This window comes from Panthera pardus, unplaced genomic scaffold (assembly GCF_024362965.1).
Source record: "Panthera pardus isolate Hobbes unplaced genomic scaffold, ASM2436296v1 HiC_scaffold_20, whole genome shotgun sequence".
Lineage (NCBI taxonomy): Eukaryota > Metazoa > Chordata > Mammalia > Carnivora > Felidae > Panthera > Panthera pardus.
The window spans coordinates 71,923,392-71,935,616 of NW_026526766.1; the positions used below are offsets into that span (position 1 = coordinate 71,923,392).

Genomic DNA, 12,225 nt, shown 5'->3' on the forward strand with positions numbered 1-12,225 from the left:
GACAGCACAAAGCCTGCTTGGGATTCTCTCTCTCCTTCTCTCTCTGTCCCTCTCCCACTTGCACGCACTCTCTCTCTCTCAAAATAAATAAAATAAAACTTAAAAAAAGAAAAAGAAAAATGCCATCAAGCCATAGAATAAATGTAAGGAAGCACAACTAAGTCCAAATTTTGCCAAATGATTTGCCATGGTTTTTACTGCCGGAACATCCAAATATTTCATTTTTCTGTACCCTCCTGTTACCAATGCCCCAGGCACATGCTTAGTCTGCCCCTTGGGTCATCCAGCACTGCCTTGGAAGAGTTGAAAACAGCAAAAGCAAAGCTCTGTTAAGTAAGGAGGGGCTTGAGAGGAAAATTAGTAGCCCCTGGACTTGAGACCCTCAAACATAGATGACTCTCTTCCTTGGCAGTGAAAGAGGCACATCTGAGAAGAGAGTATATATATATAGTATATATATATACTATATATGCCAGTATATATATATAGTATATATATATACTATATATGCCAGTATATATATATACTATATATGCTACTTAACTTTTTCATTACTTAATTTGTGTGCTACAGTAGCCACTGGACACAATGTGGCTATTTAAATCTACACTAGTTTCCATTAAATTAAAAGTTCAGTTTCTCAGTCATACCATTTCAAGTGCTCAATTTCAAGTACACATTTCAAGTTCCCAGTAGCCACACGTGGCTAGTTGCTACCATATTGGACAGCACAGCTTCAAAATCTTCCCATTGTTGCAGAAAGCTATGTTGATTGGCACCTGCTCAGATCTCTCCAACCAGGCTGGGAGCAGTTGGGTTCTGTTCTCTAATAGGGTAGCTGGCACCAGCAAAAGCAGCCATGGACTACACTTCTTGCTAAAAAGCTCTGCAAAATCCACTACCTCAGAAAGTGTTTTCAGGAGACTTCCTGGAAAAAAAACATGGCTTATGCTGTTTGGCTACCTTTAATATTCAGGGGAAAGAAAAAAAAAATGTCTTGAGGCCTTACAAAAATGTACGAGGCCATACTACAAAATGGAAGGATGTGGTTACACTAGAAATTAGTGGTGAAAGGAAAAAAAAAAAAAAAACTAGGAGAGTGACTCACATTATTAGTGATAAACAGTGCGGTATCAGCATAGGAATGAATATACTGGAACATAACAGCCTAGAAATAAACCCACGTATACCAAATAAATTTCAGAGCTTAAATACTGAGGTCGGGTTGTCCAAGTCTGTAACTGTGGACTCTGGACAAGTTGCTTAGCCATTCTGTGCCTCAGTTTCCCCACTGAGGGATGATCGAGTAACATGGGAATGATAATAACAGTGCCCACCTCATTGGGTTATTGTGAGAAACAGATGAGGTAAGTCATGTTAGCACTGTGCCTGGCACGCAGTAAGCAACTGGCAAATGTTAGCTATTGTTAATTACTGTTTTGTTACTGTTTCAAATCATTAGGGGAAATGACACATCACTCGTAACTAGTGTTGAGAAAATTGGCTGGCCATTTAGAATAAAAGGATTTTGACCATTTGAGCTTATATTATATATGCCAAAATAAAACCCGGACAGGTTAAAGGCTCAAATTGCAACCTAAAAAAATTAGAACAAAATGTAAGTGAATGCCTACCTAAAATATTTATCTAAAGCAGATGAGAATTTTCTAAGCATTATTTACTAATGCAGAAACCATAATGCTAACTGCTGGGAACACTGTGGCTCTACCACAAAGCCATCTCTTAAAAGATTTGCCTGCCCTTGACTTCAAGTTATCATCGACTACACTTTGCAAAGCCTATCTTCCTTCTACAAAGTTCCATGTTCTTTGCTCATCTCCAGCCTGCTTTCTCTTCACCATGTCTCAAAGACCACTTGCAGTGGTCCACTGGCTCATGTGAAAACTGTATGAACCTGCATTATAGAATGTGCTTCATCCAGGTCAGGAGACTTTATGTGAAGCAGTTTGCTCTTCTCTTGCTTTGAAATGTCCCCTCACAAACCAACAGGACAGAAGCAAAGTAGGAGTGTATGAACCTGACTTTCTCTTGACCATCCACCAGCAGGACATCATTTACCCTAAGCCACATGCCTGCCCAACTCCTCCTTACCCTACACAAAAGTATTGGACAATCATCTTTTTTGTTCTGCATAACATGACTTGGGTTCTGGCTCCAGGCATGGTTCTTGCTGGTATGCATCTCTTGGTCTACTTTGTGCATGTAGTCTGTGAAAATCTGAGTCCATCCAATCCAAAGTGTTCACAGTGTAGCCACACAAGATTTCTTTAGGGACTTCCCGCCGTTAATTCCTCACTGAGAACATTTACAGCTGACCAATTTGTATTACATTTTTTAAAGTTCTGCCATCCTCTGGTTACCCTCCCTTCCACGGTTTCATGCTATAAAATCATGCTTATTTTTCTTCTGAATCACTTGTAGAATATTCTATCAGAAACTGAAGTGAGTGAGTCATGTGTTGTATCACAGATTTGCAGTGACTCAACCTTGACAGAGTAAATCCATTAGGCTAAACTCCACCATTCTCTTCAGCGTGGCTCCCTGAGGAGGTACAGCGTTCAGGAGGAATGACAGGCCTTCTCTGCGCTTATCTTCAACTCTTGCACTAATGCAAATATCACAGGTGCTGAGGAGCAAGTTAGAAAGACCCTGTGCCTACTCTCAGGCTCTGGGACAGCTTGAAAACTGCCTATGGATGTGGACGTTTTTTTCATGAATTTACACAAGCAGGGCCATTTCCTGAAAGCAATAATTCTGTTCTCCAAAAGGTACAAATAATTAGCACCATGACTTCTGTTTGGCATGTGAAATTCCTGTCTGCTATTCTAGGGTCTCCTCACTTGAATTCCCTGCAGAGAAGGAGACGGCGAAGGAGATCAAAGTAGAAGATTAATTTAGAGATAAGTAACACCTGATGAATCAGCAACTTTTTAAAAATTCATTTTCGGGAGCCTGGGTGGCTTGGTCGGTTAAGCATCCAACTTCGGCTCAGGTCATGATCTCACGATCCGTGAGTTCAAGCCCCGCATCGGGCTCTGTGCTGAACACTCAGAGCCTGGAGCCTGTTTCAGATTCTGTGTCTCCCTCTCTCTCTGCCCCTCCCCTGTTCATGCTCTGTCTCTCTCTGTCTCAAAAAATAAATAAACGTTAAAAAAAAAATTTTTTTTTAAATAAAAAAAAAATTCATTTTCTACTGCAGCTTCCAAATTACCATAAACTTAGCAGCTGGCCCCCATTCATTAGCTTGCACTTCTGTAGGCCAGAAGCTCAGGCACATTGTGACTGGGTCCTCTGCTCAGCGTCTTCCAAGGCTGAGATCAATGTGTCAGGTGGTCTGCCTTTCCCTCTGGAGCCTCTGGGGAAGAACCTGCTTCCAAATTCCTTGCAGTTGCAGGACTGAGGTCCCCATATTCTTACTGGCTATCAACCATTGGCGGCTCAGCTCCTATGGGCCACCCACATTCCTGCCATGTGGTTCCCTCCATCTTCAAAGACGGCAGGAGAAACCCTTATGTCAGATCCATCTCTCCCTTTGAATCTCCAATCTCCCGTTTCTGACCCCTAGATCCAGACTGAAAGGGCTCATGTGAAGGTCAGGTCCATCTGGATAATCTATTTGGGATCTTAATTACATCTTCAAATCCTTTCACGGCAACACTGAGAATAGCCTTTGAATGAGTAAATGAGAGAAGGTGGGTGTCCAGCAGTGGCCACATTATAATTCTGCCTACCACAATTATGCAGGTTTAAAATATGCATGCGTGTGTGTGTGTGTGTGTGTGTGTATACGTACATGTGTGTAGTGTATACAAACATAAACATACACACTAGGATTAGATCTTAAGGTAACTCTTCCCTGGCTTATTTAAGTATTGCACTTCCTATGCTTCATTTTTCATCAGACTATGCGGCTGGCTCACCAGTAATCATCCAACCCAATGGGTTCCAGGCACTGCTCCACTCTTCAAACGTGTTCCCTCAGGGTATGAAATCTAGTATGAAAGGACAAGTGCACCAGTTTCTCTAAAGTATGGCAGAATGGCTAAGGAGAGGGAGAGGAAGAGGGAAGGAGGAAGGGAGAGAGAGAGAGGGCGTTCCTGCCTGTTGAGTAAATTTTAAGAAGCTTCAGGGAGGAGACAGCATTTCATTTTTTTTTTTAACGTTTTTTTTTTGTTTTTTTTTTTTTAATTTTTGAGACAGAGACAGAGCATGAACGGGGGAAGGGCAGAGAGAGAGGGAGACACAGAATCGGAAGCAGGCTCCAGGCTCCGAGCCATCAGCCCAGAGCCCGACGCGGGGCTCGAACTCATGGACCGCAAGATCGTGACCTGAGCTGAAGTCGGCCGCTCAACCGACTGAGCCACCCAGGCACCCCAACAACATTTGATTTTAATCTTGATGAATAGGTGGGATTGTAACAAACTCGTGAGCAGAGATTACAGGAAGGTTATAGGGCAATCCGGGTGGAAATAAGCAAGTAACCGTATGAGCAAAGACACTGAGGAAAATAAGCAAGGGCCGTAACCAGAGAAGAGCTAGCACATCATTTTGAATGGAGAAGGAGAGATGCAACTGGAAGGGCATGCTGGTGTCCAAGTGAGGCCTTAGAAACCAGTCTAAAATGTAATGGAGAACCATGGAAGAACCATCAGGGGAAATAGGAAAATCAGAGCCACAGTTTGGACACATGAGTCAGGCATGTAGGCTGGAGTGAAGAAGGAAACCCTGGGGTGCCTGGGTGTCTCAATCAGTTAAGTGTCCGACTTCGGCTCAGGTCATGATCTCATGGTCTGGAAGTTCAAGACCTGCTTCGGGCTCTGTGCTGACAGCTCAGAGCCTAGAGCCTGCTTCGGATTCTGTGTCTCCTTCTCTCTCTGCTCCTCCCCGACTCACTCTCTCTCACTCTCTCTCTCTCTCTCTCTCTCTCAAAAATAAACATTTAAAAAAAAATTTTTTTTAAAAAGGAAACTATGAACACCATGATGGAAGAGGAGAAAGGAGGCTTTGCCCACTCTCTGTGCTACAGATAATAAAGGCCTATGCACAAGGGGACGAATCCAGAAATGAGACCAGCACACCCTAGGCGTAAAATGTGGCTGAAAGGGAAAGGGTCACTAATGACTCAGGGGTTTCATGCCTATGACTGAAGAGTGTTCTGTGATTACAGTGTGTGATCATCTCCCATATATCAAATGACTTTGCTTTGTGACTCAGGAAATCACAGACTCAGTACTTTGTGGCTGGAAGGGATCAGAAAGATTGTGGTAAGAGGCAGCTGAGAACCTGCCAAGTTAAATATAATTGCAAAGGCCCTCAGCTGATTAGTAGCAAGGCTCAAGCAAGGAAGCCCAGGCCTCCCCATTTCCCATCAAACCAACTGCTGGTTCCCTGGTAATCACAAAGCCCTTTTAGGAGCAATCTGCGTCAGGTAAGTAGCATAATTTGTCACTGGGCAAAGGCAAGAACGGGGCCGTTGCTCGGCAAATGAACTGGAACAAGTTCAGGACTAATCTGGATCCTGCAAATTATTTTGTGAGATGGCAGTCTCCAACATTTTTGCAAAAGGGGACTGCCAAAGGTGTGTGCACAGTACAGGTAACGTTTGTACATAGATATACAGAGTAGAATTGCCTTCAGAATTTCAACATTACACTGGGTTTTCTATTATCTCCAGAGCCTCCCAGTAGTTTGATTTCAAAGGTTTGAACCCTCTTTCAACACTGGTTTTTAAGTTGAGAGGGGGTAAAAAGGTACCACCAAAAGTCATGTAGACATTTCCAAAGCAAAATCCTCCCTGTTAAGTTAATCACAGTAGAATGACTGTGGCCAGCTCTTTGGCCATTTCTTCCACCCAGTTTGAGTTTGCTAATCATATCAAACAGCTGCTGAAAGCCGTGGATTCTGGAAGCTATTTCTATGTCCAGGAGGCCTGCACATCTCCATTCTTCTGATAAAAGCACCTTTTTTCTTTGTGGGAACTCTATTCCCACCCTTATAGCCTTAGGGAATGGATTGGCTGCAAAATGTCCAAATGTTGAAATACGTGGCTATTTCTTGTGGCTTTCATTTAAATTCCATGACAGGGGTGGGAATGCAAGCTGGTGCAGCCACTCTGGAAAACACTATGGAGGTTCCTCAAAAAACTAAAAACAGAACTACCCTACGACCCAGCAATTGCACTACTAGGTATTTATCCAAGGGATACAGGTATGCTGTTTCGAAGGGACACATGCACCCCAATGTTTATAGCAGCGCTATCAACAATAGCCAAAGTATGGAAAGAGCCCAAATGTCCATCGATGGATGAATGGATAAAGAAGATGTGGTATATATATATATACAGTGGAGTATTACTTGGCAATCAAAAAGAATGAAATCTTGCCATTTGCAACTACGTGGATGGAACTGGAGGGTATTATGCAAAGTGAAATTAGTCAGTCAGAGAAAGACAAAAATCATATGACTTCACTCATATGAGGACTTTAAGAGACAAAACAGATGAACATAAGGGAAGGGAAACAAAAATAACAAAAATAACAAAAACAGGGAGGGGGACAAAGCATAAGAGACTCATAAATATGGGGAACAAACTGAGGGTTGCTGGAGGGGTTGTGGGAGGGGGCATGGGCTAAATGGGTAAGGGGCATTAAGGAATCTACTCTTGAAATCATTGTTGCACTATACGCTAATTTGGATGTAAATTTAAAAAATAAAATAAAAAAATAATTAATTCCAAGACAGGGAGCTTAGCCCATCTACACACAGAAGTGTAACAACACACATCTTTGTTAAGAAAGACCCTCACTAATTATGCTAAGTGAGATAAGTCAGACATAGAAAGACAAATATTATACGATCATATTTATATATGAAATCTAAAAAGGGAGAACTCATAGAAATAGAGAGTAGAATGGTAGTTGCCAGGGTCAGGGGGGTGGGGAGAAATGGGGTGATGTTGGCCAGAGTACAAACTTCCAGTTATAAAATGAATAAGTACTAGGGATCTAATGTACAACATGGCAACTATAATTAACAATACTGTATTAAATACTTGAAAGCTGCCGAGAGAGTAGATCTTAAATGTTCACACATAACACAAATATTCATGGTAATCATGTGAGCTGATGGAGGTGTTAACTAACCTCATTGTGGTAATCATTTTGCAATATAGATCAAGTCACCACCTCAAATTCAATGTTATATGTAAATTATATCTCAAGAGAGTAGAGGGGGGTGGGGCACAAAGACCCTCGCTGCCTGGCAACCACAATCCAATGGTCTGGTAATGCGCCTTGCCCAGTAGAAAAGCCATGTCCTCTGCTCTTTTTGAAGTTGGTGTCAGTAGAGATTAAAAAGATGGGAAATAAGATTAGAAGACAAGCAGACAAATGAAGGAAGTCTAATTCTCCAGGTCCCTTCCCATCATTTCCTGCTAAGCACCCTCTACTGACAAGGTAACAAATCCCCCATTGTGAAGTGCCCCGAGCTAGAGTCCTCCTGGAAGCAGAGTTCTGCAGGCACTTCCTTACCACCCCAGCCTATTGTTTTATGCTGCTCTGAGGTAACAGACAGGATGCAAGGGGTTAAACTGATACTCCAAGCTAAGAGGAAAATTCCTCAGGGTGTTGCTAGGACTCATAAACCGCAAAGAAAAAAGGTCCAGATACAAAGGTCATAAACTTGACAGGATTTCTGGTATTAAGCAACAAACTAATGGAATTCCTAGGAATCAAATCCACTGGCTGGCTGCCTGTTGGTTTAAAGAAATGTACTGCCAGGGAAATCCCAAGTCTGGCAACCAAGGAGCTGTGATTGCTCAAGCCCTGAGGCAGTTCTCCCACCTGGACAACTGCCCGTGGGAGGAAGAAGGTTTAAGCTACACAGCACCCAGCTGCTACATCTCTTGTGTCTGTACAGCTCTGGAGGAAAGGGACAAGGGTACTCACTCTCCCATCAGGCAGACCCAGGAAAAGACAGAGGCAGCCCATCTAACCGACCAGGCGGCTCACTCTGCTGCCAGGGCAGGGGATGCCAGTTTTTCCCATCCAGCAGGATGTGGTCGCTGTTATGGGCGCCCTGACCACTGCACAGCCTTTTATCTTTTCCTCCTTTCTAAATGAAAGTGCTTATTGCGCTTATTCAGTTTCCCCTTTCACATTATAAACTGCGGTTTGAGGATGCTTACATTGGGCATTTAGTCATAGATTGCTAACAGATCGTGAGAGGTCCCCCTGGATTTGATCAAGAGGGATGGACCATCCTCAGGAATCCTGGTCTTGGAGCTGGATGCAGTAACAGACCCACACACAGTTGTCGTCCAATAGAGTTCTACTTGTGGTTGTATAGAGGATAATTCTTCTATCGTGGAGGGGGTTTTTCTTAAAAGTATACATATAAGTGTGTGCGCATGCGAAGCAGCTAAATGGCTCAAAGCAGTGGACTGTTTTGCTCTTTGTATTGGTCTGTCAACATGTTTCCGCGTGCCTCTTTTCCTGATGGGGATCGCGTCCACCTCTCAGTGCAATCCGAGTGTCGCTGTCCATGTCAATCACACTGATCTGCCCCCAACCAGCCACATGAATAAGCCCAAAATCCAAGGTAGGCTGTTCATAGTACATAGTACTCTAGGAGGTGGTACCAGTCATCCCACGGACAGGCACCTAATCTAGGAGAAAGGGTTCTTCCCCTGAATTGAAAAACTTTCTGTTCCCACTGGAGTTGCTAAACTGGGCAGCTGGTGCCCATCCCTCTCCATCGCATGGCTTATTGTAGAAGAAAATGAAGCCAACCCATCCTTAGAAACAGAAAGCAGAGGGGTGCCTGGGTGGCTCAGTCAGTTAAGCGTCCAACTTTGGCTCAGGTCATGATCTCACAGTTCATGAGTTTGAGCCCCGCGTGGAACTCTGTGCTGACAGCTCAGAGCCTGAAGCCTACTTTAGATTCTATGTCTCCTTCTCTCTCTGCCCCTCCCTTGCTTGTGCTCTGTCTCTCAAAAATGAATAAATGTTAAAAAAAAAAAAAAAAGAAGAAAGAAAGAAAAGAAACAGCAGAGACAGAGGCAGAGTGTGCCACTCCTGGTTTCAAGTCCCAAGTGTCAGTTTCTGGAGTCCTGGTGCCCCTGTGGGTTTAGGTCCATAAGCTCCCCACCCCCATCCTTTTCAGCTATGGCTTTTTGCTTAAACTAGTATGAGATGGGTTTCTGTCACCTTTAACAATTTAAAAAGAAATCTCATTAACATAACTCGATGCTGCAGGCTGGAGGGGAGAAATAAGGACAGGATGCTTAAGCAGAAAATGGTTTTACCTTTCACGTGAGCCCAAACTGCACAGGAGCATCTTCTCACCTATAAAGGAAAACACAGCAACACGTTTAACTAGGCAGCACATGACATCAGTTTAAATAATACATTTTAGCCCAGAAAATTTAATGTTCTATTTCTCTTAATTTGGATGAAAATATCTTTAAGGCCTCTTCTAGCTCTAACATAGTATACTTTAGCCATGTGACTACTAAGTATTCGAGGGACTGGCATAGGTAGCAGGGACAGAAGTGACCCTGGGGGTCAATTCTATAGCTTCTCAAAAGATCTCACAAAGCACACACTATGGGTAAAGGACAGAAATGGCAATGAGTTTCATTCCCCTGGCCAGCTCTCAGCAACTGGCATTGACTGCCTGTGAACTCTGTTGAGAAAGATTCCGAGGTCACATCCAGTTCAGCAAGATAGTGATGCATGTGATAGGCTAGGCTATGAGAAGCCTTGGCATATAATAATACTTCACCTCTCTAGAGAATACTTACCCGGCTGCCTCAGTTACCCAAACAGTAGCCAAGGGCCAGAAAGAGAACAAAATAACAACAACAACAATAGTAATAACATATGAAAGCTCATCCATGGTAGAGGAGACCCACAAACTCATTGGAATGAAATACCTTCTCTTCTCCCCCAGTTATTATGTGCATATTTGTCTGTTAGGAATGGCTGGGATTACTCTGCAAAACATTCCCCAGAGGAAACTAAATAGCAGGGGTTAGAGAAGGATCCCTCTAAGTTCAAAAGGAAATTCTCTTTCAAGTGACAACCTTGGGCAATCTGGTTTTCTTAAAAATTGAAAAAATATATTTACACTGACAAATTCTGGGGAAAGCTCAAAATGGCCATAAGCTTTTGAATGTGACTAATTTTGCCTTGATGCTAAGTGCAACTAGTGGAAAATAATATCCAGTAATAACCAGTGAAAGGGATCTAACCTTAATAACCAGTAAGGCACGTACTTAGGAATGGAGTATATTAAAGGAGAGAAATTGGTGGGGCCAGGTGAAGAAGGGAGCTCATTAAAACAGAGTGTCATGACCAGATTTACACTTTACAAAACTCATTCTGGCAGTTACATGGATCAAGGAGACAGAATAAGAGACAGGAAGATGAGTTAGAAAATTTGATGTTCAGGCAAGAGATGTCAAAGGCTAAACAGTGTTAATGAGGAAGGAGAGAAAAGGATGATTTTACACAGCATTACGGTGATAGAATAGACAGGATTTGATGATGTACTAGACAAGAAGATAAGGAGGCAGGAGGCAAGAATTATTCATGCATTTCTATCTTAGCAACTGGGTGCATGGTGGTGCTAGTTACTGGGACAGATACACAGAGAACTGGGAGAACTGGAAAACACTTCCTGGTTTCAAATTTTACTCCAAAGGTATAGTAATCAAAACTGTGTGGTGCTGGCATAAAGACAGACACATAGATCAATACAGAATAGACAGCCCAAAAAGAAGCTCTTGCATACATATCAAATAATTTTCAACAAGGGTGGCCAAGAACATTCAATGGGTAAAGGAAATCTTTTTGACAAATGGTGCCAAAGAAGATATACAGATCTTTTTAACAATTGGATTTAGCAATGATTTCTTGGATGTAACACCAAAGGCATGGGCAACAAAAGAAAAAATAGACAAACTTGACTTCATCAAAATTAAGATCTTTTGAGGATGTGGAGAAAAAAGCACACTCATGCACTGTTAGCAGGATGCAAACTGGCGTGGCCACTGTGGAAAACTGTACGGAGGGCCCTCAAAAAATTAAAAATAGAACTACCGTATGATCCAGTAATGCCACTATTGGGTATTTACCCAAAGCATATGAAAACTGAATTGAAAAAAATACATGCACCCCTATGTTTATTGCAGCACTATATACAATAAGCAAGATATGGAAGCAATTCAAGTGTCCATCAATAGATGAATGGATAAAGATGTGTGTGTGTGGGTGTGTGTGTGTGTGGTGCTCAGCCATAAAAAAGAATGACAACTTGCCATTTGCAACAATATAGAGGGATCTAGAGAGTATAATGCTAAGTGAAATGAGGCAGAGAAGAGACAAAGAGGAAAAAAAACTTCTAAATACAGAGAACAAACTGGTTGATGCCCAAGGGTTGGTGGGTGGGTGAAATAAATGGGTGAATAAATGAAATACATAAATGAAATACTGAGTTCACTTATGATGAGCACTGAATAATGCACTGAATTGTTGAATCACTATATTGTACGCTTGAAATGTAACACTGTATATTAATTATACTGGAATAAAAAAAAGAAGCTTGTAACATTAAGAACTTTTCTGCATCAAAGGGCACTTACGACAGAGTAAAAAGGCCATCAATGGAATGGTAGAAAATATTTGCACATTGCAAATCTCATAAAGGATTAATATCCAGAATATATAGAGAACTCCTAAAACCCAACAACAAAGAAATAAATAACCTTTTTCAAAAATGGGTAAAGGGAGGCATATGGGTGACGCAGTTGGTTGAGCATCCAAGTTTGGCTCAGGTCATGATCTCATGGTTCAGTTTGTGGGTTCGAACCCTGAGTTGGGCTCTCTGCTGTCAGCACAGAGCCCACTTTTGATCCTTTGTCCCCCTCTCTCTCTGCCCCTCTCCTGCTCATACACGTGTGTGCATGTGTGCCCTCTCAAAAAGTAAACATTAAAAAAAATGGGCAAATGACTTGAATAACCATTTCCCCAAAGAAGATATAAAAGTTGTCAAAAGCATTTTGAAAAGACGCTCAACATCGCTAATCGTTAGAAAAACAGAAGCCCAAACTACAATGAGACACCACCCCACATCCATTAGGAGGGCCATTATCAAAACAGAAAACAGCAGTTCTTGGGGAGGATGTAGAGAAAATGGAATAAT

At 42.3% G+C, this 12,225-nt stretch overlaps 1 protein-coding gene across 8 annotated transcripts in view; it reads right to left on the reverse strand.

The window, feature by feature from the left end:
* Positions 1 to 12,225, reverse strand: part of SUSD1 (sushi domain containing 1) — a 249,583-nt gene that overhangs the window by 121,597 nt on the left and 115,761 nt on the right. For all 8 annotated transcript variants that reach the window (XR_008424309.1, XR_008424310.1, XR_008424308.1 and 5 more), the window contains exon 15: positions 9,326 to 9,365. Coding sequence is in view for 5 of the 8 variants with exons in the window: in XM_019454192.2 (XP_019309737.2) it covers positions 9,326 to 9,365 (40 nt within the window). In the remaining 3 variants the exon portion in view is untranslated. The remainder of the gene's footprint in view (positions 1 to 9,325; positions 9,366 to 12,225) is intronic.